Here is a 27,876-nt window from a genome sequence, read left to right on the forward strand (position 1 = left end):
TTACTCAATGCATGAGTTGATGACGTGAATCCATCAGCACACCTTAAATTTCAATATGACAACTTTGACCTTTGTTCTGAACATGTCAGCGTGCAATCCCATTCTGTGGACAATAAACAATGTGCAGACTGATAAAGGAGGAAAAACAGTGAGTAATGGATGGAGCAGTGAGAAACAACAACTCTGCACATAGGTACCATATCTGAAGGGTTACTTTTGTTTCCAAAGGTACTATACTGAAAGTGTTTGGTGGAGATGGGGCTTAATAATTATGTTTTCGTTACATTAGAATGAGCCGTTTAAATCTATACAGAAGGTGGGTCATTGTCTACGAAGTCTGCCATGTTGCACTGCCATGTTTCTGCAGTAGCCCAGAAGGGACAAACCAGCATTGGCTTAAGACAGGGCTATTTGTGTTTTTTCCCCCCTTGTCCACCAAAACACAGATTTATTCAGTATTTTTACCACTTTAAATTGTCGGGTCTGTGTTTTGAAGACAGAGAGACCAATCAGCTCCCAGTAAAAATCTCCTGAACATCTGGATCTTTAGTTATCTGAGAAAAAAAGGTCAGCACACATCGGCAGGTGCTGGGGTAGCAGCCTGTCTGCGACAGGACGAACAGCATAGACAAAATACTGATTTGTAACGTGAAACTGCTTTATTTGGTGTTTTTACTGCAAAGTAACTGCTGTTAAACAAATGTAGTGCAGTAAAAAATATAATATTTGCCCCCAGAATGTAGTGGAGTAGAAGTATGAAGTGGCAGAAAATGGAAATACTTGAGTAAAGTACCTCCAATTTGTACTTAAGTACAGCACTTGAGTAAATGTACTTTCAGATTCCACTACTGCACTCGCATACAAATACACACTCATCTCTGGGTGTGAGCCAGCATCTCTTCAGAGATCATAACTCATGACAAAATGTACGATGCAGAGAGAGCTGCAAGAACTTGTAAGTGTGCTGTAAAGCTATGCCGTTTGCATACTGATGTGTACATGTATACCAGACAAACAGTGGCTCAACATTAATCACACCACCGTAAACACGCTGGACAACTTGTAGCCTGATATTGAAAACAAATCTTCATCACTCCCACCCCACCACAACCCCGCTGCCCCTGTCTCTGCATAAAAATAATGGCATGACATCAACCTGTCTGATTTTGAAGCAGCACAGGTCACAATAAGGTTAAATGCCTCCCAGAAGGGCACAGCTCATTCTAATACCAAATGCTACACGCTACTTTTGACACTTCTAAAATCCTTTGACAGCTTGGCAAAACTTCCTCTGGTTTGATATGTACCTCAGAGCCGAGCCCTGCCTGTGTTTCTATTCCTGTCGCCATGGCGATGAGGGCACAGATAGGTGCCGTGGCAACCGTGCCCTGGAATCTTAGTTCTGCAGACTGTGGCAGCTGTATTTACCAATGAGTTCATCCGCCGGGATAGACACTAAAACCCTGCCAGGCTCCCAGTGTGTGTGTGTGTGTGCGCATGTGTTTATCCATGCATCTGCTCACTTGCCCCATTGGTGGGTATGTTGGATGCATATATTCTGGTGATACTCCCTCCCGGACGCAGAGAAAAGGGCAGCGGACAGACACAAAGCCAACAGAGCTGGGACATCACAGAAGGAGACAGGAGGCTTTGGGAAGTTTGAGGGCCAAAAGGAGGGGCGGTACGGACCGTGTGTGTGTGTGTGTGTGTGTAGGGGGGCAGTTGATCGCCTTTCTGTCATGGTGTCACATGCAGACAGAGCAGGACAAAAACACAGATGGAGAGACGTCGGCTGAGGACACGCACTTGACTTTTCTCCTCTCAACTCTCCTGTCGTCTCCTATCATTTCCTGCTCTTTGCTCTCAACAACCCATTATCCTGCTCTCCTACTAATGTCTGATTCTCTTTAGTCTGATGTTCTAGTGCAGCTTGTCGGCTACATCTTTTTTGACAACACTCATTACTGCTTTTTCTCTGCTTTTAATCTTTCTTCCTCTTACTTCCCTCTCACTGCTGCTGCTTCCTCCTACCTTCCTGACTAAGAATTTTCTTTGCAACTAATCCTTTTCTGTTTCTCAAAAAGCTTTCTCTCTCCAATATCTTCTCACCTCCTATCTTTTGGATGGATAGCTACTCCCTCCTCTACAGTTCCTCCCACAGAACCGGACTTCTTGCCGGCTTCCAGCGCCTGCGCTCTCAGGGAAACATGTGTGATGTCGTCCTGGAGGCCGGCGGTGTATCCTTCCCTTGTCATCGCGCCCTTTTGGCCAGCTCCAGCGAGTATTTTTGGGCTCTGTTTGGAGAGACTACCGCTGAGAGATTAGCGGGCTGCATTAGCCTCCCCGCGCTAACACCTGAGGGTTTAGACGCCATTCTGGACTTCCTGTACTCTGGCTGGCTCAGCGTATCGCCGTTAACACTTCCTGTCGTCCTTGAGGCAGCCAGGTACTTGCAGGTGGAGACGGCTGTGTCAATATGCGAGCGCTTCATGATTGATGGTTTAAGCGTTGAGAATTGCTGTTGCTATGCTAACCTGGCCGAACACCATGTTCTCTCAGATGCACTTGAAGCTGCCAATCAAACCATCGCTATGGAGATGGAGACGTTGCTGCAGGAAAGCAGGGATGACCTTCTCAAGCTGAATATGCAGTCATTGATGGCGGTGCTCGACGCTGATGAGATACCTGGTGTCAAGGAGGTGGAGCTCATAAAGCTGGCTCTGGATTGGCTGGATGACAACGGACCCCTCCCTCTGCTAAAATCAAATCTCCTGCTGAGTCGTCTGCGCTTTGGATTGGTTGCCCCCTCTGAGCTCCCCAATCTTAGCCATGCCCACAAAGCCATGGCCACACCTCTAATCAGAGGTCAGTTGACTCAGGCATTGGAGTACCACAGACTGGGTTCAGCTCAGCCAATCAGACAGAGCAAACAGTCGACACTCAGAGCGTCGCCCAATCGTGTGCTGCTTGTAGGTGGAGGGTCCAGTCCTGATTGGCCAGAACAGAAAATGGTGATGTTTGATCCCAGAGGCAGGAAGTTCTCACCTCTGTGCTCCAGCATCCCGCTGCGGCTGAGAAATCACTGCGTGTGCTCAGTGGGGGGTTTCCTCTTCGTGATCGGAGGAGAGGAAGTGAAAGAGGGGGAGGAGGATGGCAAAAAGTCTGTCACCGTGGTGACATCCAACCAGGTGTGGCGCTACGATCCTCGCTTCGAATGCTGGGTAGCGGTAGAGTCCATGCTGGAGAGGCGGGCGCAGTTCACCTGCTGCGTAGTAGAGGATGCTATTTATGCCATCGGGGGACGACACACACAACCAGACGGCAACACACACACCTCCGTATCTTCTGTTGAGTTTTACGACATGGCCACAGGAGCGTGGAGGAGAGGAGCAAACATGCCTCGCCCCCTTTACGGCCACGCTTCTGCTGTGCTTGACAACAACATCTACGTGTCAGGTGGCAACCAGGGCGGCAGTAACCATGGCGATAACCGGGATGACCACAGAGAGAGCAGCAAAGAAGTCCTGTTCTGGGACCTCAAAGGCAGAGCCTGGGAGAAGCGAGCGCCCATGTCCATCGCCAGGTTCAATCACCGCCTGGCAGTCGCCCATGGCCACATCTACGCCTTGTTGGGAATGTACGAGCCTTTCTGCGATATTGAACGATACGATCCGCAGTCAGATGACTGGACCCGTCTTCGACCACTCCTCACTGGCTCCTTTAACTATGGAATGGTGTCAGCGCCATCTGGGAATCTGCTGGTGTTCGGAGGGAGGAGATGGAGTGAAGGACAGGAGGTGATAGTGAAGAGTGTGTTGGAGTACGATACAAAAAAAGATCACTGGAGAGAGATCTGTCAGCTCCCCAGACCTCTCACTGGCACTGAGTGCACACTGCTGCCTTTACCAGACTAACGTGCACATAGTGTGAGAACAGTTTAACATGAAAGTGAGACAGTTTCTCTCAGAGGTGCAACAGAGTCTCAAAATTCTGAGAAAAGAGCACACGCGCATTTTAAGCAACTAAAACTATTGGGTTCAGCCATCTAGGCCCATCTCATCATTGGAGAACAGGTGTGCATGACTCCAAGACATTTAGGAAAATATGTTAAGTAAGATTTTCTTAACTTCCTCTATTACTACTGAAACAAACAGTTTAGAAATACACTAACACTTTTCTTGCTGAGAATTAGATAAGAACATTGATACCAATCTAATATAGGTCTGTTAAATATGAAACTAATACCGGGAGGTGGTTAGCTTAGCATCATATTTACACCTTGGTTTTTGTATGATTATAGGTATCGCATATAATATGTTTATTAGTAAGCTTTACAGGTGCTTGTAGGCAGAACTGTTGCCTCTGGAAAAGGCTAGCTAGGCTAGCCATTTCCCTTATTCCCTTATTCCTACCAGTCTTTATGCTAAGCTAATACTAATACCAGTAGCCTACTGCCATATATAGATGTGGTTATACATTTTGGGAAATATATTTTCTGCTGGATGAGAAGATTGTTGTGAGTCTCATATCTGTCTGCCAAATATGAAGCTAGAATGAGGAGACAGTTTGTCCTTAGCATGCGGCGCAGTGTCCACCATAGCATTTTTCTGGGGGCTACCTTATTCTTTTTAATACTTTGCAATGGCAGTGTACTGATGCTATGCTACAAATCAGCGTGACAAGGTGCTGAGCGTCTATTCTGAGCTGAGTGCTGCATGATTGCCTTTTTTTTTGAGTGCCAAAGGTGAAAACTGTTCCACTTTGATTAAAACACTGCGCTCATCATTGTCACATTTTACTGCAATCACAGTAGAGGAGGGGCAAGACAAATAGCCTACCACAAAGACCAGCCGTCACATCTTACATGCCCAAGTGCTGAGGAACAACAGAAATGGAGGGGAAATATGTTGAAATACTGCATACCGTAAAACTTCAATTAATAGCCCGGGCTATTATTTGCTTAAATCACTAAAATCAGCAGGCCTATATTTGGGACATCTATATGGGACAGGCCTTTAACTTCTTTCACACAAAACTGTTGCTCAGCAAAGATTGGTAAATACAATCTAATTGTTTACTCAAACTAGTATGAATATAACGTATGAAATTAAGGCTTCAGATAAAACTTCAATCAAAAGCCTAGTCTCATTTACTAGCTTGGTGTAGCTACACATTTTGACAAATAAAGGCCTGGCTCAAATAGACGCCCAGTTTGGTTGCCAAGCCGTTTATTTCTATAGAAGTTCTTTGGATGGTGGCTAACTACTTGAGCTAACCTTAGTTAGCCGTTTAGAAAAATATACAAATGTAAATGCTTAAACTATTGTCAATATGGAGATGCTACACACTGCTAGCTTGGTTCATTTAAATGTACTGAAACTATGAGCACCAGAGACGACCACACTTCATTCAGATATACCGACATGATGAAAAAAACAACAACTGGTGACTTCCTTCTTCTAAAGTTGTCGTAAAGTCAGAATATGTGTTCAGTCCTGGATTACCCACCAAGTTATTTATATTCCTTTAGTCCATAAGGGTCCACCAATCAGCAGAATAAAAAGTGTTTTTCATCAAAATTAATCCAAGTTATGAATGTTGTACCAGTACTATTCATACTGGTTCAAATAAACAATTTGGTTGAATTTCCCACAGTTTTGTGTAAAAAGAATTAAAGGTCTGTCCCATATAGACACCTGTCCCTAATATAGGCCTGTTGAGTTTGGTGATTTAAATAAATAATAGCCCGGGCTACTAATTGAAGTTTTACTGTATACATTAATAGTGTTTCCTCTGATGAATCCACATATACCAGCGGGTCCATCCTCTCTCCCTACATGTTTCAGCCCTCCCTTCATCCAGAGCAAGTGCTACCTTGTGCCGACATTTTCACTTTCACTTTTTTAGCTAACAGAAAGTGAATAAGCGTATAGTTCCCAAAATGTTTTATTTAAAAAATACATGTCAAGCATATAAAATAACACAAGTTAAAAGGTGCATTTCATTGTAGCCTATTTTTGTTTTAGTTTTTCGAGTGCATTTCTGCGTCTGATTACTCACTGATGTGACAGATTGTAGGAAAAGACTGACAAAAAAAGGGATGCAGTTTAACTCTCAGTCTTTTTATCATCTATAATTATATATTTCATCATCTATAATTTCAAGTATTTAGTGGATCCAGTTATTAAGGGCTAATTACAAGCAACCACCACTGAGAAGTGATAAACATGGTGTTCTGTTAGTGATATTCCTGTGACCAGATGTGCCAGTGTTCTAAGAGGAGAAATAAAACAAGAGCTAAGGAGGAAGATAAAGGGGATTTTGAGAACAATAGCGAGGAGGTAAAGAGATTTAGTGGGACGAAGGTAATTCCTGAACAAATGAGTTTTCAGGAAGAGGTTGAGCCAGGCTGTGGAGGCAGAGGCTATCGCACATAAGAGGGAATAGAGAAGATGTCAAAACAGGAGATAGCTGGTGAAGGTGGAGGAGGACATCTTTGAAATATAACAGCAAAGCTAAGCTGAGTATTTTATGTAAGATGAAAGTGCGACGCATGTGACATTCCTGTTTATTTACTAGTGATACATAATTTAAGTTATCTATGAGACAGATATAGAAATAAAAGCAAAGCAAGGATATGGAGTGACCTTTTTTCGGTCTTGTTTTCCATCTGCACTGGCAACCAAATGGACAAAGAAGCTTAAAGCTGCAGAGCAGAAAAAGCAATAGCAGGAAATCATATGCATGATTTGTGGGTAGTAGCTAGGTAACCTGCTGGAGTTCATTATTCATGGACCTCAGTTCTCACTTCCATTTAAACCTAAATGCTTACTGTCTGCATAAACATTATTTATTTAACATGTTTTATCATGTTTGAAGGTAATACTGAATTCAAAATTAATTTGGTTTTCTCAGTATATACCCTAGTGATTACTTTCGATAAATCGTGTTTAAAAAAGTTTGCTCAAATGTACACTGGTACAAACTTCCAAAACATTTTAAATTACTTTAATAGGCAATTTAAATATTTAATACAAATCATGGTGTGTTGACTTTTTAGACGCCTATTATTGTCAAACCATTGCTTGGGTTTAATGTAGGGTTTTTTTTGCACCATTGTGCAACTAAGTATTCCAATTGGTAATAAACATGAAGTTGTGAATTTGTATTAATATATTTTTTATGGATTCTGATAAATCAAATAAACTGTATAACAAGATAACAAAAAATCTGAAAACAGCCATTCATTTATTCAATAACTATTAAGAACCAAGAACCAATAAAACTGAATTGCAAAGGTGATCAGCTCTGGTGTGTCTGTTTATTTTATATCCATTTCATTAGTTCCAAGTAGCATCCTGTGCTATTATCTGTTCATTTCAAACCTAGATTATCATAGAAAACCATCTGATGGAAATTTTTTGATTGTATCTGGACTACCAGCTGAGTTTGGAGCTGCAAATCTACCTAAATATGAGCTCAGTGACTTAGAGGAAACAGGAGGTTTGTGTTTTTATAATAATGTTGCCTTTTAATCTTCTAAATTTAATTGATCTTGAGCTAACATTAGCAACAACATCTTTTGGAAAAATGGATATGGAATATAATATTCATGTTCAACTATGTTGTCTTTAGTATATAGTCACCTAAAATTAAGAATCATATTTTTGATCCTTTAGGATGAGCTGTTTTCAACTCCAAACCGATCTGCCTTGTTGTTTTTACAGTAGACCAAAGGACTTTGCAGAAGACATAAGTGAGCCAAACCGAATTACAAGTTAAAAGCTTAGTGGTGTAGTCATGCAACCGTGGTGGAGTTCATTTATAGCCTTACATTGGCTTTATATTTCTGGTGACTGCATTTACACTTCAAACATTGTAAAAGTGGTGTTCATTTGTGAAGGTTTTCCTGCTGAACAAAATGTGTAAGCATCTAAAACTTTGGTCTGCCACAGAGTTTATTTTCTCCAAAATGCAGTGGAGAAATCCCATAGGCTTTTTGTCAAGGGAACCAAGGCAATGTTCAAGTTCTCACTCAGCTTTGATAGTAGCATTGTGGGAAAGGTGGCAGGGATTTGGACTTGTCAACTGGGAGAAGGAGCAGAGCTGAGTTTCTAAACCAGAGGATCTCTTTTGGTTTGTCATCAACTCTCAGCCCAGGTGAACAGAATAAAATGTCAGCAGGTTACATTTCTGCAAAGCATGGATATGTTACATTTGTAGGTTTCATGTGTATCATATCAACATTTCTGCAGCGATGTAGTTCAGATTAAATGTTTAAGTTCTATCATGAAGAGGAGGGGATGGTGGATGGCGTGAAACCAAGGCGAGATGGCTGCCAAGCAGCAGACCACTGTTCGTGACCAAGAAACAACAAAGGCTGGTATTTTTAACCACATCAAAACATGTTTAACTCTGTACGTATTTTTAAAACCACGTATTTTTATACCACATGTCTAGACATTTTCAACCATGTTTGTTGCAACAAAATGGTATTTTTTAAACCATATGTCAGGACATTTCCATCTGTGTTTGCTGCAACAAAACCAGGTATTTTACAACCATATGTTGGGACATTTCCAGCCGTGTTTGTTGCAACAAAACCAGGTAGTTTTTGACCATATGTCGGGACATTTCCAACTGTGTTTGCTGCAACAAAACCAGGTATTTTACAACCATATGTTGGGACATTTCCAGCCATGTTTGCAACAACAAAACCAGGTATTTTTATACCATATGTCTAGACATTTTCAACCGTGTTTGTTGCAACAAAACGGTATTTTTTAAACCATGTCAGGACATTTCCATCTGTGTTTGCTGCAACAAAACCAGGTATTTTTAAACCATATGTTGGGACATTTCCAGCCGTGTTTGTTGCAACAAAACCAGGTAGTTTTTGACCATATGTTGGGACATTTCCAACTGTGTTTGCTGCAACAAAACCAGGTATTTTACAACCATATGCTGGGACATTTCCAACTGTGTTTGTTGCAACAAAACCAAGTATTTTACAACCATATGTCGGGACACTTCCAGCCGTGTTTGTTGCAACAAAACTGGGTATCTTTTAACCATACATCAGGACATTTCCAACTGTGTTTGCTGCGACAAAACCAGGTATTTTACAACCATATGTTGGGATATTTCCAGCCGTGTTTGTTGCAACAAAACCAGGTAGTTTTTGACCATATGTCGAGACATTTCCAACTGTGTTTGCTGCAACAAAACCAGGTATTTTACAACCACATGTTGGGACATTTCCAACTGTGTTTGCTGCAACAAAACCAGGTATTTTTTAACCATACGTCAGGACATTTCCAACAGTGTTTGCTGCGACAAAGCCAGGTATTTTACAACCATATGTTGGGACATTTCCAGCCGTGTTTGTTGCAACAAAACCAGGTAGTTTTTGACCATATGTCAGGACATTTCCAAAAATGTTTGCTGGGACAAAGCCAGGTATTTTTCTACCATATGTTGGGACATTTCCAACCGTGTTTGTTGCAACAATATCAGGTATTTTTTAACCATACGTCAGGACATTTCCAACAGTGTTTGCTGCGACAAAGCCAGGTATTTTACAACCATATGTTGGGACATTTCCAGCCGTGTTTGTTGCAACAAAACCAGGTAGTTTTTGACCATATGTCAGGACATTTCCAAAAATGTTTGCTGGGACAAAGCCAGGTATTTTTCTACCATATGTTGGGACATTTCCAACCGTGTTTGTTGCAACAATATCAGGTATTTTTTAACCATATGTTGGGACATTTCCAACCATGCTTGCTGCAACAAAACTGGGTATTTTTTAAGCATACAACTGGACATTTCCAGCTGTGTTTTATGCAAAACAAAAACTGGTATTTTTTAACCATATGTTGGGACATTTCCATCTGTGTTTGCTTCAACAACTGTGTAGTTTTCAACAGCATGTCAGGAAATATCTAGCTATGTTCACTGCAAATAGTATTTAAATAGAGTATTTTTCAAGCATATGTTGGGACAATGTTGCTGTTTGTGTTTTTTATCCCAGCCACATAAATTACACATACAAATGTAATATGTCCATGCTTAGCTGAGAAATGCAAAATCAACATTTATTGGGATAATTGGGTTGGGACTCTTTCCTCCCTTATTGACAGTGACGATATAACAGCTTTTACTAGTGCTCATCACATCCTGTCAGCCTCCTCTCCATCTCAATGTCCACTGAAGCGAAAACAAACCACAAGTACACCATCACCCAAATGACCACACTTTATTGATCCACTCTTCTTCTTCCGACAGAACACGTAGAATGATAAATAAATACTGTTATTTTACCATAATTTATAGATTGAACATTAAACAATCTTTACTTAACTGTCCAAAAAAACCTGATAGAATTAGAGAACATTTTCCAAGACACTTAGTTTGCACTCTATAAAGAGAGAGATCTACTGTATCTAGAGATTTCAAACACAAAAACAGAAAAGGAATATTGTGTTTCTCTACAACAAAGACATGCTACTACAACCAACCACGGGCAGCAGCATAGAAAGAGCATTCAAACTGTGTTGTGTCATGTGCGTGTTATTGGCGTGTGTGCATGTCTTTGTGTATACCTGTGTATATGATTGCTTTCATAGTTTTGTGCAGTGTCTCTGAGTATTAAGTCATTTGGCAGCAGCGTACAAATAACAAACTAATATATTTTATTTAGATCCATATTTTAATTCCTATGCAAATGTTTCCTCATACTCTCTATGTGGCATGCAGGACACAGAGAGATGAATGCTCTCTGAGGAAAAATCCACCCTTAGAAACTTTTACACCATCACATAAAATATAATCATTCTGTGATGTTCAGAAAGTTTCAGAAGTTATTTTGTGATAAAAGCTCTACTTTATTACTTTCCTTATTACTTAAATTATAGATTTTCGTGTTTCAGGATGCCTTTCTCTGGCGACCAGAGCAACATTACACAAACTTCAGCACTTGTTGTTGACTCATATACTTGCAGTTGTCATGGTGACCATATTTCAAGTGATAAAGTCAGGTTGCCTGAAAAATCAAAGCCTCGAAAAATCAAAGGAATAAAAAACAGGTCCAGAAGAGAAAAGCAAGACTCCAGTTTGTACCTTGGAAGGTAAAAAACGCTGGATGGGTGTACAACAGGAGTGCCTTTTGGTGCACCTAAAGGCACTCCAGGGGTGCCTTTTGAAATCAAATAATTCAGTCAAATATGCATATCAAACAAACACCAGATTAAAATTTGAGAGTTCAAGAATTCTTAGAGTTAAAAACTTCAGATAATTTTACCTCAACAGACCCTTTGTTAAAAGATAAGTTAGGTAGGATGTATTATCAGTAAATTACGCATTTCTATGCAGTATAAGACCCCGATCAGACAGAGCAGTTATAACAGCAGGGTGACTTTTTGTTATTGTTTTTTAATGAGAGTGAAGGGGTTTGTTTGCTGCTTTTGCATCGCTGAGTGCCTCACGTTTTGCAGGAGCGCCCTGAAAACCTCCAGTTGAAAAAACTTAAGCTAAGACCAGAGGAACTCCCAACTTCATCTGCCTTTTTGTCCTATTGTCCGATCAGATCAATTGAGAGGCTAGCCTTCTGTGGTGGCGATGCAGTAGCGCACACACAAACATTAGGCTTTGTGGCTCAAAGGAAGATTAACGGTTCAATCCCCAGCTCCTCCAGTCTGCATGTCCAAGAATCCTTGAGCAAGATACTGAACCCCAAATTGCTCCCGATGATATTGGTGTGTGAGTGTGTTAAAAACTGAGTAGCAGATGGCACCTTGTATGGTAGCCTCGGACACCAGTGTATGAATGTGTGTGTAAATGGGTGACTTGTAGTGTAAAAAGCGCTTTGAGTGGTTGGATGACTAGGAAGGCGTGATACAAATGCAGTTCCATTGGCTCACTTGTGCCACAGCAGTACACGAAAGTCAAACCGGAGCAAACACTGCAGACCTCCTGCAAAATGCAGAACCAGAATGGAGGACTGCTGACAAACATCTTGTAGTTGTAACAGACAACACCTCTAACATAGTTGTTGCCATTCAGTTAGCCGGAAACCTGCATGTGAAGTGTTTCGCTTAGATGCTTAATCTGGCCTTGCAAAGGGCAATGAATCTACCAACAGTTCAGTTTCTCAGGTGTATGCTGCATTGAGTTTTATGAAGGTGTTGGCTAGTCTGTCTGCTTTGTATCACATTTTGCTGCAATAAAAATGATTAAAGTCAGATAAACAGACTGAAAACTGATGCTGACAAAGTTTTCCTTTGGGGAAATGATTTGCAGTTGGAAATTAGGTAATGAATCGCAATATATCGCAATATATTGTATCACAATACTCAGCGTATCACGATAATATTGTATCTTGACCTAAGCATTGTGATAATATAGTATTGTGGGTCCTCTGGCGAGTCTGACCTCTAGTCCAGTCCCTAAGTGTCCTCCATGTGTCAGTTTTTGTATTCAGATTTTAAAGTATGGGTCTGTTTATTTCGCAACAAATTAGCAGTAAAGCTAAGGACAGCTGATTTGGTGGCTGTCTAGCAACAATAGCAACAATGTAAAAAAGACACTGCAAAACATGCTCTGTCTGATTGGGGCTTATTGCTGTTGAAAAAGTCAGAAAGACTGATTGTTGTGATGTGCATCATTTTTGGAGCTATGGTTCATGATATACAGTCTCTCTTTTCCCATAGTCTAGTGTTACAAAGTAAACAAAAATTGTAAAAAAGAATTTTGACATCTCATGGCAATATACATGAAAGTAGGAGATAAGCATATTGTCACAGCCCCAGTATATTTAAGGCTTCTGCATTCAGAGTTAGACAAGTCAAACAGGTATTTTTAGTCTGGTCAGCACAAAACAGAACAAGGACTGTTGACTTTTCCTTCTCTTTCAGTGAAATTACTTTAAAAATGGATTTCTTTATGGCCATTACAGACAATGTACACATGGGTATAACAGTACTGTTATTAGGCAGAATTGGAAAAATGGTTACTGTATGTAATATCATGGGATTGAGGAATGTAATCAAAGATATGACAGTATCTTTACACAGGTATTAAGAGGTCTTATTTCAACATATGCTGTTTATGGAAATGTGAACAATAATAATTAAAAAAAAAAAAAAAGAAGTGTCATGCATTATCATATCGTACTGAAGATGAGTCATGTTTCCATTAAAGTGATGTGATTTAAAGGAAATATTTAGGCCTAGAAATGAATTAATGAGAGGTAGCTGATGTCAAATGTCAAATTAAATTAACAGTATCAACGATAATACTGCGAGACAAGACTCGCTGGAGGTAAAATGATACTGACAGTGAAAATGAAGTGACAGCATGACAAGAGAACTGGCATCACATCAGTTAAGTGCAAAAAACAAAACAATAAAAATAGCACATGGCCTCTTAAACGGAAAAAACACTGTCACTAGCAGTGTTAAAAATGGTGTTAAGTATTTTCAGGGTGGATTTTTCCTTTAAATGGTTCCTATTCCAGTTGGAGTGTGCATGCTTCAGGTCCAGCCTAGCACAGTACAGTACGTTATTCTACCAAACCAGCACAAACAAAAGTCTCTAAAACTAGAAACTGAGACTATTTGATTTAAAAAAGACTTGTGCTTAACTGTTCTCTGCTGTAACACTCACTGTACAGAAAATATCATCATAGATATCAAGTATAAGGCTTGATAGAATACAATGTATGTCACTCTGTGGCTATGCAGTCGGTATAAACATGGCACAACAAGCAGGATGAAATACTGTAAATGAAGGAACTACTCTGAGGCCTCTGTCCATGTCAGCGGGAGCAAACTGATGAAAGTTGTCCAAAGTATTTATAGAGCACAAAAGCTAACATGTAATACTTAAGATTCAGTTAATCGTCCGCCCCCGAGCCAGCTGGAGTGGCATAACCCATCAGCTCGTAGACTGATGTGACATGATGGCCACACGGCCATCTCCTCAGAAAGCTGTCATGTTGCACTGGTACACCGCGGCTGCTGAAAGCGTATCTGGATGTGGAGCTGTCCCTACTCTCCTCTCTTGACAAAGTCCGTCACTGATCGCGACCCTGATGCATCAAAACAACCGCTGCTGTTTTGTTCGACTCTTCAGGAGCAACTCAAACATGTGTGTGTATGTGTGTGTGTGTGTGTGTGTGTGTGTTTCACTCGTCAGACGTGGGTCTCGATGTAGGAGTGTGTGTGAGAGAGCGAGGGGGTGAGGGGCGGGCCAGGGTCTGATTCGGCGGTCGAGTCAGGCTCCTGAGAGAACAGCTCCTGATAGGCTCTTTTCCACTCCTGGAACTCTGCCGACGACAGCTGGGGATTGGCCAACAGCTTGTCAATCAGCGCTAGCTCCCCCTCCCTGTCCTAAGGGGAAACACAGGAGGGGTTGGGGGAGGGGGATGGGGGGGGGGGGTCACTCTTTTTAGTTGTATACTTTTAAACCACTAAGCTTTAAAACGCAGACACACGTGAAGCAAGACACACACTTAACGGGATACACTAAGTTTTGGGGAGATTTAGTATGTGTTACTTCAAGACCATCCATTTGTTCTTGGTAGATTATTTGTTCTACTACTCTGATACTAAATTTTAAGTAAGGAAGCCTTTACAAAGGGTTAAGAAGAAAATGACATACCTTAACAATGTTTCTTTTTCCATATATTTCCTTTTTATATCACTATTTAATGTTTTTTTTTTTAAACTTTATTGTCGTTACATGTTGAAACTGTGCTTCGTTAACTATCACCATTTTTGTACTTTTAAATGCACTTCCATACATTTTGCACTTTCATTTTCTTTAAAGTCAAGAGTTTGTTTTTTTATTGGTATTCTATCTACCTTATATAAGGTCATTTCTTATATTTGCATCTTTTTTTCTTACATTTGCATCTTTGATCTGCTTTATTAGAGCTTATTTCTCATATTCACATATTACTTATTAACAGATGAACCATTACAAATGACCATTTGTGTATCAATTACTCCGCCATGTTACACTGTATTCGTGAAGTAAAGCTGTTTTTCTCACATGCCTCCACAGTGAACAAAGAATCCAACAACTGAGAAAATTCCTTATGAATTGAAGTTCAAGGGGTCTGCATTTAACAACAGCAAAACTATATCAAAACATCTGTTTACAAACCTTCTCACAACTCGTGCAGTATAGTCCAAGTCTCATTTATCCAATCTTATGCTCCATACTTCCCAAACAGACAGACCTTTCTGATGGGGAACTGAACAGACAGTGAAACTTATCTATGTTCTCTTCAAAGCCAAACTCCATTGACAAAATCAGTAATTTTACCTTGCTGATCACAGGAGCTGCTGGTCTACCCCTGCCTTGATAAGTTCAGTTTTAAATGCTAAAGTTTGAGCTAAAGTGCAGTAAGTACTGAGCATATGACTTGATAAATGACCTGGGGCCTGTATCACAAAGCGAGATCAACCTTTCCTGGGTTACCCAGACCTATCCTGGGTTGACTAACCCTAACAATGGCAATCACGACGCTGGATATCAACTCGGTAACTCAACCCAGGGTTGCTTTATCAAGAGCCGTGAACGTGCACGCAGAGGACCAATCACAATCATGAGAGAAGTGCAGCGTCACTGAGCATCCTCACAGAGCGCCGTATGTGAGGAAAAAAAAAAAAGCATTTCTCGTGAGGATCAGAGATTAATTCTACTAAAATATGAGGAGGAGAAAAGCAACTTTACAGAAAAGGCCAACACCGTGGCAGCTGCAGGAGGAGGAAACATGCGTGGCAATGGGATGAATAATATTTGGCTTTAATTTAGATTAGTTTATTTTTACATAATGTTAAAAACAGACAGTATAAAATTTACAAGATTAAAAAAAGAAAAGTGCCAGAGAGGTTAGAAGCCAGTAAAAGCTTATCAAAGAAATTCCCCTGTCAAAACATCAATGAAATCACATAATAGAGAAGAAAAAAAAAACGGGTGAGGAAAGAAGAAATAGAGGAGGAGAGAGGGAAAAATCAAGACAAAACAAGGTAGCAAATAAAATGATGTGTAGGTTAAATGACTCATCACTGGTTCAAGTAGCTACAGTACCTGTACCTGTACATCTGACACTGATCACACCCTTGAATCCCATGAAATCAATGCTGCGCAGATGAATTGCGTGTATTATCGTCTAACATCATTGCGTCTGATAAATTGGTCTTCTTTGTCATAACGTTATATATGCTACAATAAAGCTTAAAGCTGACGCCACAATTAAATCATATCAACACCAAATTGATAGTCTGAATAAAATCATCCTGATATTGAGCTGTGTTAGAAATTAACAGCTGTGCAAAAATATAGGCTACCTAGTCTCCCTCTTTAAAAAAACAAAAAGGAAAATCCCTCAAACACCATGAAGTGTAGACATGATAGGCTACTTTCCACATTTCCAGCAGCAAAGCTGTCAATTAGGCCCATTATCTTTAACAGGGATCATTTCCTCCAACAAAACAAAATGTTGGCACTAATTAGCCTAATGGTGCTATTAAGCGTCCGCAAATGATCAGTTTCTTTCTTATGAAGGGGTGGGATGAAAGTTCGACTTCTTTCCACTCCTTTTTGAACAATGTTTTCATTATCTGTTGTTGTTGCTTTCTTTTCTTTTTTAATGTTCAAAATAAACTTTCAAATCAAAATCAATCAAATGAATTAAACTTCCCGTCATGACTGAGCTGCATTTCTGTCAGCAGAGTCATTTTTTTCCGAACAGCTGATTGGCCAGTGGGTGGTGCTTTTTATAGGATCAGATTCAACCCTGAACTTGCCCTGATCCGGAGTAGGATAGCCGTTCAGAGTAAGTTACCATGGTGATCTACCCCGATAAGAACTGAACCGGCTTCGTGAGACCGAAAACCCAGGGTTAACCCTGAAGTTACCTCGCAAAGACAAAATCCTGCTTCGTGATACAGGCCCCTGGATTATACTGCACAAGTTTTGTGAGAGTTTGTAAACAAATGTTTTGATAGATCTTTGCTGTTGTTAACGTGGAGCCCATTGATTCATGAAGAATTTTCTCTGTTTTTCAATTCTTCGATCACATGGAGGCATAGAAAAAGTTTTCTTTGTGAATTAAAAGTAACAGAGTAACTGATACACAAATTGTCATTTAGGGGGTGAGGGTTTCCTTTAAGTGTTTGTGGGTTCAGGGAAATCTTTATCATTGCCTTATAACGCATCTGTAGAGCATCAATAAATTATAATTCATAAGGACTTTAAAAAGGATGTCTTACAAAAATATGTTCTGAAATTGGATGATGTTTAAAAGACATATTTCCTACTGCACTGAGGAGAACTTCCCTTATTTACATGAAAATTAAAGGTTTATGGGACATTGTGATTAAATTAAAAATCATCGTTCAGTGGATTAATATCTGAATGTAAACCTAGCTGTATTACTGAATCATTAATATTTCAATGTTACATTTATTAAAAAAAAAAAAAAACAAAAGCCTTTTGTTAATAATAGATGTGTTTTCTTACTTTAAAAAGCTGGTCACTCTCACTGAACTGAGAATTTAAAAAAAATTGACATACTGTGTAATAGATTGATATAAGAGATGTGACAGTTATGATGGTGATGATGACTGTTGATGCTACATCTAGAGCACAGTTATCCAGCCATAATGACAATATTAAACACAGCATATAAGAGCCTCCTCTGTCGTTATTATTGTTCGCTGCATGAGACACTCTGCATCGCTCTATCTATAAAGAGTTGGAGTGCACATCTCCACTTGTCATCTTGACTGTAGCTTCTTGTTTCCGTTCAATTTTAATACATAAAAGATACAAAGAAAATATGCGTGTATGTCTTTGTTGTTTCCACAGCAACCACTGCAGATAAGTCGCTGCTGCCTGAGGACACAAACACAACCTGATAGATTGTAAACACCAGTTTAATGTCTACCAGGGTCACATGGATGACTTTGCTTTTAATATTTGACACAAGTATGTTTCATCTAAACTCCCCCCACAAAGACTTGGTGTATTCCTTTAAGAGACGCCAGACAGGGAACAAACATGTAAGCTCCTCCAGCCAACCTGTACCAGCAGACACGTGCAGCCACAGCCAGAGACCCTCGCTAAAAGCTATTGTAGCGACAAAGATCCCTGCGCCCTTGCCAACCATCCCCGCCCACGTACATGGAGGAAGCAACAAAGATACAAACTCTATAGAGACAAAAAAAAGAAAACAGCCACAGCAAAAGAGCCATTCACAGGCACCCAGCCCAGAAACATAACCACTGTTCATATAGCATAAAGCCACAGATGGCTGCTTGACAAAGCTCTCAAACCAAACCGAGGAGACAGACGGCACTGAAACTAACAAGACAGAGACAGTGTGTGTGTGTTTATGTGTGTGTACTTCAGGGTCAGGAAATCATGGTGTATTACAGCTAAAAATGCACATGAAAGTATCCCTCTGCAAAATAAAAGGAGTCCTGTTTTATCCATTTCACCCTGCTCACATTTAATGTAGTTAGGTGCAATCATATGTGAGTGTGGGCCAAAGAAAAAGACACTGTGACAAAGGTAATTCTTTCAGTTCACGCTGGATAAGAAAAAAAAATAGAGGATCTGGATGAGAAAATGGCGAGATTTCTGTCTGTGAGTTGTGTCAGAGAATGCCAACCTCATACAAACTAAAGCATTAAAAAAACTTGACAATAGAAGGGCTAACAGAACGGCTTATGAACAAAGAACAGAGAGAATTGCATCATTTCCTTCTGTAAGAATTGCAACAGAAGAGTGTGATATCAAATATGAGTTTGATATGAGGTGTATTTAAAGTTAAAATCCTTAAGATTTTCATGAAATTGACTCCTGTTTAACCATTTAATCATTTTACACTCAGTAATTACCTCTCTAGGTGGTAGTTTTCATTGTTAGTTAATGCGCTAGAGTCAGGGTGCCTTCACACGAAGAAGGGACTGACAGGAAATGATGCAGCCTGGTGCCAGCTTGCCACTGGCAAACATTTTGGCAACCCATTCTTGGCCTTTGGTTGCCACCAATTTTTAACGTATAAAGAACAGGGACAGAAAAATGAAAAAAAACGTGAACCCTTAAATAAATATTTAAATATTGCTGTTATAGTCAGAACTGGCAGACAATGCTGCATGTGCATTAGTGCATTTACCCGCGTGCACACAGGCATCTGTTTTAGAGACAATGGTGAAGCAAACTAAGTTGTTTGACCATGGGGTGGAAAATTCAATCAGCCTATCAAAATCACAAACAAACTGAATGAATTGAAAAAGAACCAGATGAACCTGAACAAATTACAAAGAACTGTGCATAGCGTTAGATGAGGCAGGCTAGCTGATTGATACAAGGAAGTCAGCTGATAGATTACATGATTCCTTTCTACGCAACCAGTGGGCGAATCTCATTCAGGGCGCCCTATTTAAACTGCTCTGGCCTGCCTACTGTTGCCGCTTCCTCTGCAAGTCGCTTTGCAACCTGCCTCCACCCCAGCTCCTCCTTTTCATGTTGTGTCTGATGTATCAATGTCATTTCTGTTTGTCATTAATGCTGCTCTGTTCTATTCCTGGAGGGTCTTTACTGCTGCTCTCCCTGCCTTAGGCTTTCCATGTAGGCACATGGAAGGGCAGGGAGGGTTGCTCTCTCTGCCTCAGGCTTTCCTCGTATGCGTGTGGAAGGGCAGAGAGGTCCCAGAACAGAGCCATACCACCAAATATCAAATTGCTAATGGAAATTAAGTTTTCTTTGACCAAAGTGTTCCTGACTGAATTGAATTTGTGAAAATTTGGGAGGCAAAGTATCTCAGCATCTTTGAGCTGGAGGGAAATTATACTGTTTGTACAGCACACGCTTCAATAAGTGACACATCAAGCCACCAGTTGAAGGTAGCACATCCTACAGCACCACAGGACTAGACAAGCACTGGAGCTTGGAGCAACATGAGCGGGCAGCTCAACATCATTATGAGGTGGAGGCATCACATTTTATTTTATTAAGCTGAACCATAACTGTAGTATCTCACTCAAAATTTAAGGTGACCACAAATGGCAACCAGATTTTAAGTTTCGGCAACCAAAAGCTGAGGCCTGGTTGCCAGCCAGCCATTAAACTTTTTCAACTGGCTAAACAAGGCCTGCTTTTTTGTTTTTGTGAGAAGCACTCACAGAAATTCCAATGTATTTGTCACAGAGATTGACGGCACTTATGCATCAATAAATCTTCTACAAATCAAGATAACGATCATTTTGCATTCTTTGACCACAGATATGTTTTAAATATTGCAGCCACAGTGAGCTGTTCGATTAAGAGCCTCATGGGCAACAGCAGATCACAGTTACAGTTATTTTTGCCCTACTTTGTTTGTTTGGCTGCACTGGAAACACACACATCAGTTGCTCTTATGTTATATTTCTGGCAAAGTCGCTGCTCAACAAGTGTTTGTTAGTAGTTTAAAAAGAAAAATAGTTTTAAAACCGCGCTTGTTGATACCACCAGGAGCAGGTGCCACCAAATCAATCAGGTCCGAAATCTTAAGGATTATAACTTTCAAATCTTTTCAAAATCTTTTTAAAATTTGAAATAAAAATTAATAAAATCACCTCAAAAAAGGCCTGAAAATGTTTTTTATTTCTTACCTTGTACCAGCTTTTAGTGTGCATGATATCCATGTATGTGTGTTCCTGTGTGTTTGTGTGTACACATTTATGCCCATATATTTACAACACGTGTCTTTGTGCGTGATCATACCTTCAGTGTGGAGGTCAGTATGCGGAGGCGGTGCAGGCGGTCATTGAGCTGAGGGTCGGCGGCCCGTCGGAGAAAGGACTGCCTGCACTCTGACTGACCTTTGGTGTCCGACCCGCGACCCAGTGGACATACCCCACCCTGCTCACAAGCACGAAACAGGTCGCCCAGGGATGCACCCTCACTGCCGCCTTTAGAGAGAGAGACAGTAAATCAGTCACTTAATGATGATTTAAACCCTCCTCCACTCCTCCATTCACATGATGTGAAGCTAAAGGCTAAAGACCTGTCAAAAATCTGATTAGATTGAGTTATATCTCCTGGTAACCACTGGAGGACAGCAGCACACACCTCAACACCTCTGCTTTACAGTGTAATGACTTGTATTATTAATGATGATAAAGTAGTGCTCTCTTCCCCTCCAGCCTCAGGGATGTCCTCTCCACTTTTTGTTTCCTCTGCTTGACTGGCTAAATGAGAATTCACATGGTTATTATATTTCATTGTTTACTATTCTGGTTTGGCACTTTTCTTTCAGCATGCTGCTGGGTTCACCTTGGCAACCAGTGCACCATTGTCTCATTAGCCTCATTAGATCAGTGTAATACTGGAGTGTGTGTTACTCTACTCGATACTGATGATGATTTAAATGGAAATGTGTCTGCCTCAGAGCGTTTTTTATTTCTGGCACATGTGCTGACGTCTTCACCTTAAAAAAAAAAAAAAAAAAAAAAAATCTTTTTTTTCGGTCTCTTGTGGCTGTCACTCAATGTGAGACACATTTTTCCTGTTCTGCTCTTACTTGACGTCCACCCACACAATCACTCAGCACAGAGCTACATGTGTTCACTGCCTCCTCTTGTTTGTGTCCACGTGTTTCACAGTACATGTATGTCCCTGACTAAACTCACCGTTGTGTGTTTGCTGTTCTTCTTTCGCAGGGGCCGCGAGGAGTGTGTGTAGGTTGCTGTCTCGTGGCAGTGTGAAGCTGCGGGGTTTCCCTCCCTGTGTTGCCATAGGAATCAGCCTCTGCATCGCCATGGGCAACGGGACATTCCTCTGTGCAGGGAGAGTGTAAACTGCACCGGCCATCATAGTCCCACTGCCCGGACCGGGCTCAGCGAAGACGGCGTCCTCTGTAACGTGAAGACAAGAAAATACAGTTCACATTTTCTTTGTTTTCTTCAATTAAAATAATCAACCACTGATTGTATCACTCATTTGTAAAAGAACATAAAGTTCACACATAAAACATAGACACAAACAAAACAATTAAAAATAAAACAACAAGTAAACATGGAGCAATAATTAAAGATATATAATATCCAATCTAAACCTCTCCAGCTACATGTTTACTGACAATCTGGCAACGTCTGTTTGTTTTATTTCTTGTTAATTTTGTGCAAATTACACTTTTGACAGAGATGTAATGTGTGTGTGTGGGTGTGTGTGTGTGTGTGCGCGCGCGTGTGCTGTGGGAGGGTGAGCTCTTATGTGTATTCTTGTTGATGATTTTTTTTAATGGTTTGGATTGCTTGATTTATCATCTTTATTATTATTTATTTAATCATTTTTATATAATTAAGTGCCTGAGGATCTCCTTGAAAATAAGATCTTGTTGGGTTTATAGTCAAATTAAATTTGAAAGAAAAAAACAAATATTTTCTGCATTAAAAGTACTAACACAATGTTTTAAAACTTAACTCTTTTTCTGTGTCAGTTAATTCTCTATGGAGTGATGTGCTATTTGGAGGAAGACTATCAATCACACATACTGCAAATGTACGACAAGTTTGTACAATACATCAGTCCGTGTCAAATTTCCATGTCCTATTAATATGTGTAGCTTGCTGTGTTACCTTCAGCCCCCTTAGAAACATGGCAACTTGAGATATTACTTAAAAAAACATTTATTATCATGCAGTGGAGAGAGAGTCTTTAAGGATTCTGGAAACACCTTCAGATAAATGGTAGGAGTTGTTAAAGGTGACTTATTATGCTTTTCCTTATTTTCTGTCTTTAGTCACAATAGCTGGGTTTACATCCAAATGTATCGCAAACTTTAAGCAAATTTTGTGAAAATGCGCAAAAGAAAATGCAAATTTATGCACGTTTCCATTCATTATTGTTTTGCGAGTATTGGGAGTCAACAGGTCGAGCAGAAGGTGGCGCTTCTCATGAAAAATAAAATGCAGAAGAACACCCGTAGAAGAAGAGGGCGCCGTGAGATGACGTCACTGAGAACGTCTCACGTCCACAACTGATATAAACAATTACCGGCACATCCATGACTACGACGAGATGGAGAGATTCCTTGGGAACTTCTTGGCTATTGTGAGAGCTCTCATCACACTCATATCAGTGTTGTCAGCGTAGCCTACACAATACCGTGATGTCTGTGTTGGTACACCAGGCAGCGCACATGATGCAGCGGTATTCAACACATCCAGTCTGTTCAGGTAAGCTGTGAAATAGCCTACACTCACCTGACACTGGAGTAATTACCTCTCTCTAAGTTCACACAGGTGTGTGTGTGAAGTAGAAGTAGGATTCGGTAGCCTACGTCATAGTTTATTCGCTAAAAACTTTTTTGCGATATTTCGGCCTTTTTTCGAATTTCTGGTGTTTCCATTCAAGTTTTTTTTCTGCAATTGTTGAAAATGCAAATAAAAATAGGTGGATGGAAACCCGACTACTGTCATGTGATCATATTAAATGTGACCAAAGTTTCAGTAATGAGGTAAACGTATGTAAAAGTAATTAAGGTGAGCAAAAACCTCCCTGTTCTGAATACGGTTTTACAACACTTTTCCTACTTTCAAGACAAGCTGATGTCACATTATGACAGATTTCTTAATAAGGTCTTCTGCTTCAGGCACAGCACTTCAAATGTTTGGCAGATAATATTCCTGCTGGAACATGTTAGATTGTGTAAGATTTTGGTTTAGAAGCTTTGATTGGTGATTTTTCACTGTAGGAAGTGCGGCCATATTCTGTTACAGTCATTCCCCTGCTGCAAGGACATTGCTACATGTAGCTACATGCTAACATCAGGGAAACATGTAATCTTGGTTACTGTTGTTGTCAGTTTCTCTTTAATTTCATATTCTGCTTTTCATATTTTTCATATTCCGCTTTTCTTGGTGATTTTCCACAGGAGTAAGTGTCACTATACTCTGACAGTTACAGTCATTCCCCCAGCTGCAATGGTAGTGCAGAGATGCCAAGATGTGGAAGACCAGAAAACACTGACCAGTCAGAGCAGACTGGGCTTTTGCAGGAGGGGGACTCAAAGAGACAGGTGCTAAAATGGAGCGTCCTAAGACAGAAGGGGCTCTAGTTTCCCAGCGCAGCACAGGATGACGCAGGGTGGCGAACCCCGCGCAGAGCTAGTTTCGAGCAGCGCAACCTGAGGCGCGCTCAGTTTGGTAGTTTGGCAGACCGAGGTGCGCTGAGATGGGTGTGGCAGCGCAGCAGGGGGAGGTGTCGACAGATCCAGCTTGGCGAAGTGACAGTTTCATGCCAAAAGGCTTCACCGAAGGTGCGCTTAAAGCTCGCCAACTGAAACCACGTCTACTATCAGCGCAGGCGGAGCGCAGCCGGTGTAGCGGAAGTTTGGCTGGTTTGGCAGGTTTCCAGAATATCAGGCATATTAATGATGCAATAAATACCCCAAAAAAAACACTATTCAATGCAACTATCTGCAATCAGCACATAAATGTATCTCTGTATCGACTGTCCCGTCACATCTGATGTCAGATCAAAGGGGATTGGCACCGTTTGGCACCGTTTGGCACGAGTAATGGAAACCCAACCTGATTTGATTAACACAGCTGCAAACTAATGAGTTCACATCCCTCTCAGCCAACCACAAACAGCCACAGCATCAGATAGGGAGTATATATTCAGCATCTGTCATCTTAGAAAAGTCAAAAGATAAGAAACACAGTGAGACTGTGAGAGAGAAAGAGAGAGCGCATGCGTGCACGAGAGAAACGCAACATTGATTTACAATTGTGGTGACCTCCTCCCAGGCTACCTTTGCATCATCAGCCCGTGGAGGTCTGCTCGCAGTTCCGTATATTCGGACACTGCGAGCTTGGACCTCCCGGACCAAAACATCAGTTTCCTCCTGGGGGAAGTTTGGCCGTCTGACGCTGCTGCTCTCTTCTGCCATGGCGAATTGTGTAAACTCTCATTAACACATTTGCATTCGCATTTAAGGGTGAGGAGAGGGGCTCATTTGATTGGTGTGATGTGTGTAAAACCCACTCCACGCCTTCTCTCCTCCCTCTTTCCGACTTGCGCAGGTAGGAGGGACGGAGGTGGGAAAGAGGCGTAGCTGCACCAGGCGCACGGTGTGCAAAACTTGCAAAATCTGCCTGGCCACACCCAGTTGGCGAAGCGCAGGTGCGCTGCGCCTCCACCTTGCCCGGTCTGCGAAACTAGAGCCCAAGGTGTTCCAGCAAAGACAGTATGAGGATAATAAAGTGTTTTTGAACATTAAGGCATGCAAACATATTCTAGAAGAAACCCAAAATACAAGTATGAAAAAGCAAATGAGCATAGTAGGTCCCCTTTAAATATCACACGGTATTATTTAGCTTTAATTCTGTGACCTGAATGTAAAAGAACTCATGAGAAGCCCAAACTGGGGATCTGTGACCCTATAATAGTATTCAAGCGATTTATAAAAATAAGTAAATAAAATAAAACTACAACCTTTGACCTTGTAGATATAAAATGTCATCACTTCATCATTCAATGCTATTAGACATTTGTGTGAAATGTTGTCGTAATTAGCATATGAATTTTTGAGGTATAGCCAGTTATCTTTTGTGAGGCTGAACAGTTCATCCTTGACTCAAAGTGGATGTTTGTATCAAATCTGAATAAAGTCTCATAAGGCCCTTTTGAGGTATCATATACATGAGAATGGAAGTAACTCAATTTTTATGCGGCTATTGTCATAAAAATTATTAAGTGTTAAACTAACTGGTTGTTTGTGTGTTACCTAGTGGCCCAGTTTGTAGGTAGTGCAGTCCAGCTTCAGTCAACGGTGTCTCAATAAGGTCCTGCCACGAACGTCTCTGAGATGAGGAAGAGCGGCCTGGAGACCCTGTCTCACTGCTGCCCCCTGCGGGACTGGATCGGTACTACAAAAAAGAACAAAGACAGAACGTCAAGTATTTTTCGCAAGAGCAATATCATCCACGTGTCCCCTGTTGATCATGGCAACTCGCATTATCCAATAATAACATTATCATTCACTGTATGTAGTTTAAATGCAAACATTGTTGGCTGTATTTATGTTATTTGAATATAGACCCAGGAAGAGTAACTAATGGAGATCCCAATAAAGAATCCAGAGGGGGGCGTCGGTGGATTAGTGGTAGAGCAGGCACCCCATGTATAGTGGCCCAGGCTCGACCCCAGCCTGTGGCCCCCCGCTGCATGTCACTCCCCCTCCCCCCCCACCCACTTGTCCTTGTCCTATCAAATAAAGGCTAAAAAATGCCCCAAAAAATATCTTAAAAAAAAAAAAAAAAAGAATCCAGAGGAAGAGCACTCATATTTTATTCACAACAGCTCATTTGATTCTGATATGGCTGCTCCACTTCACTTCCCGTGAAAAAACAAGTTAAAGTTAAGAGCCTGGTAACTTTAAACTGCATATTTTTGTATAATTTATATGAATTTCAAAAAACTAATTTCCCAAACTGCTGGATTTGGTGAATTTAAAGAATCATGAATAAATGAAAGATTTATCATGCTCAACACTACAAATGTGCTGGATGTGCAAACAGCATACTGAGACTTCACCCTCAGAGCCTTGATAGCAGCGGGGCTTCGAAATGTACATTTTGTCTGGAACAAAAGCCATTATAATAATTTCTAAGGTAATTAAATCCAGAGTCCCTACTGGTAGGATGGATGTAATCAGCTAATTGTGTGCCAATTACATTGTGACATGACGTGTGCAAGTTTGACATTTCAGCCTGAAAACTAACAGAGTGCAAAATAAAGAGGGTTGGGGGGTAAGGTGGCATGAGGGCGCACAAAATTCTACTATTAATTGTCTGTGGACCATGAATATTCACAGCAATGATGATAGAGTGGCTTACACAACACACCTTTAGTTGTCTCCTTAAATATGACATTTAAGGCTTAATTTCTCCTTGGCTGAGGGATTTACCCAAGTGTGTTGCACAGAATCCTTTTAAAGGTTTTCTTAGTAATGGAAAAATATTAAGGGCTTTACTGCATTGAAAGAGTTTTTACAGCAACAAAATTCTACAGTTTCCATGGAGACTGTTTGCTTGCACTCGCGTTACCTTTTATCATCTCACAAAGATGGCCTTTAGATAGTAAAAATATGGCAGATGTAAAAACCAAACTGGTCAGAGGAGGAAAAGATTATATTTCTGGAGGAATACAATAAAAAAAGCACATCATGAAAAAAGTAGAAAGTAAAAAATTAAACAACAAATGTCAAATCTACAGTATAAAATCAGTTGCCAATCGTGAAGTGCATCTCCTCTCTGGATGTGTTCAGTATCTTGAATTAATCACCATAATCACCACATTGTGGTTAAGATAGTCAGATGGAAAGAGTCAGAGGTACCTTATGTTTTTTCCCCACTTTGGTTACTAAGGTCTTTTGTGTTAAAGTTAAACTAACTTGAAGAGATTCCTTAAGTATAAGACCAAGATAAGGAAAAAAAACATCTATAAAATGGGTAATATCCTCATTTGTTTATGGATTCCCATATTGAAGCCTTGAGCATTTTGGCCTTTGCAATCTTGGATTTTTGGAGCCAGAGGTGACCATATTTGGACAAGAATGTGGAGCTAACCCTAACGCTAGCTACTAGCTTGGTTAGTAACGCACTGACAGCTATTGTTAACTGTGGTAGTGTTAATGTTTATGCTAATTAAAACAAAATATACAATATACAATATATACTCCTCTAGACTCCAGATAGGGAAACAAGTTATTTTGCCGGGTTTGTGATGCTCAAAAACGTATCCACTGATTTACAGACATGGCTTTCACAATGTAAGTCTATGGAAAAAGTATTTTTGGGCCCCAGT

The 27,876-nt window shown here is 40.6% G+C and overlaps 2 protein-coding genes across 3 annotated transcripts in view; one reads left to right on the forward strand and one right to left on the reverse strand.

Moving 5' to 3' along the window:
* Window positions 1–1,567: 1,567 nt before the first annotated feature.
* Window positions 1,568–7,266, forward strand: LOC125882174 (kelch-like protein 34). Its single transcript, XM_049565882.1, has one exon. The coding sequence runs from the start codon at window positions 2,124–2,126 to the stop codon at window positions 3,912–3,914; it is 1,791 nt and encodes a 596-aa protein (XP_049421839.1). The 5' UTR covers window positions 1,568–2,123; the 3' UTR covers window positions 3,915–7,266.
* A 2,982-nt stretch (window positions 7,267–10,248) lies between these two features.
* The window catches only part of cnksr2a (connector enhancer of kinase suppressor of Ras 2a), a 96,421-nt gene continuing 78,793 nt past the window's right edge, over window positions 10,249–27,876 (reverse strand). Inside the window, exons 21-24 of one of the 2 annotated variants that reach the window (XM_049565333.1) lie at window positions 25,796–25,937; window positions 21,693–21,917; window positions 20,785–20,972; window positions 10,249–14,390 (exon numbers count right to left, since the gene is read on the reverse strand). In XM_049565333.1, coding sequence (XP_049421290.1) covers window positions 14,193–14,390; window positions 20,785–20,972; window positions 21,693–21,917; window positions 25,796–25,937 — 753 coding nt within the window. In that variant the 3' untranslated portion in view covers window positions 10,249–14,192. The remainder of the gene's footprint in view (window positions 14,391–20,784; window positions 20,973–21,692; window positions 21,918–25,795; window positions 25,938–27,876) is intronic. The other variant, XM_049565334.1, reaches the window with a different exon arrangement.

Source organism: Epinephelus fuscoguttatus, linkage group LG21 (genome assembly GCF_011397635.1).
Source record: "Epinephelus fuscoguttatus linkage group LG21, E.fuscoguttatus.final_Chr_v1".
Taxonomy (NCBI): Eukaryota; Metazoa; Chordata; class Actinopteri; order Perciformes; family Serranidae; genus Epinephelus; species Epinephelus fuscoguttatus.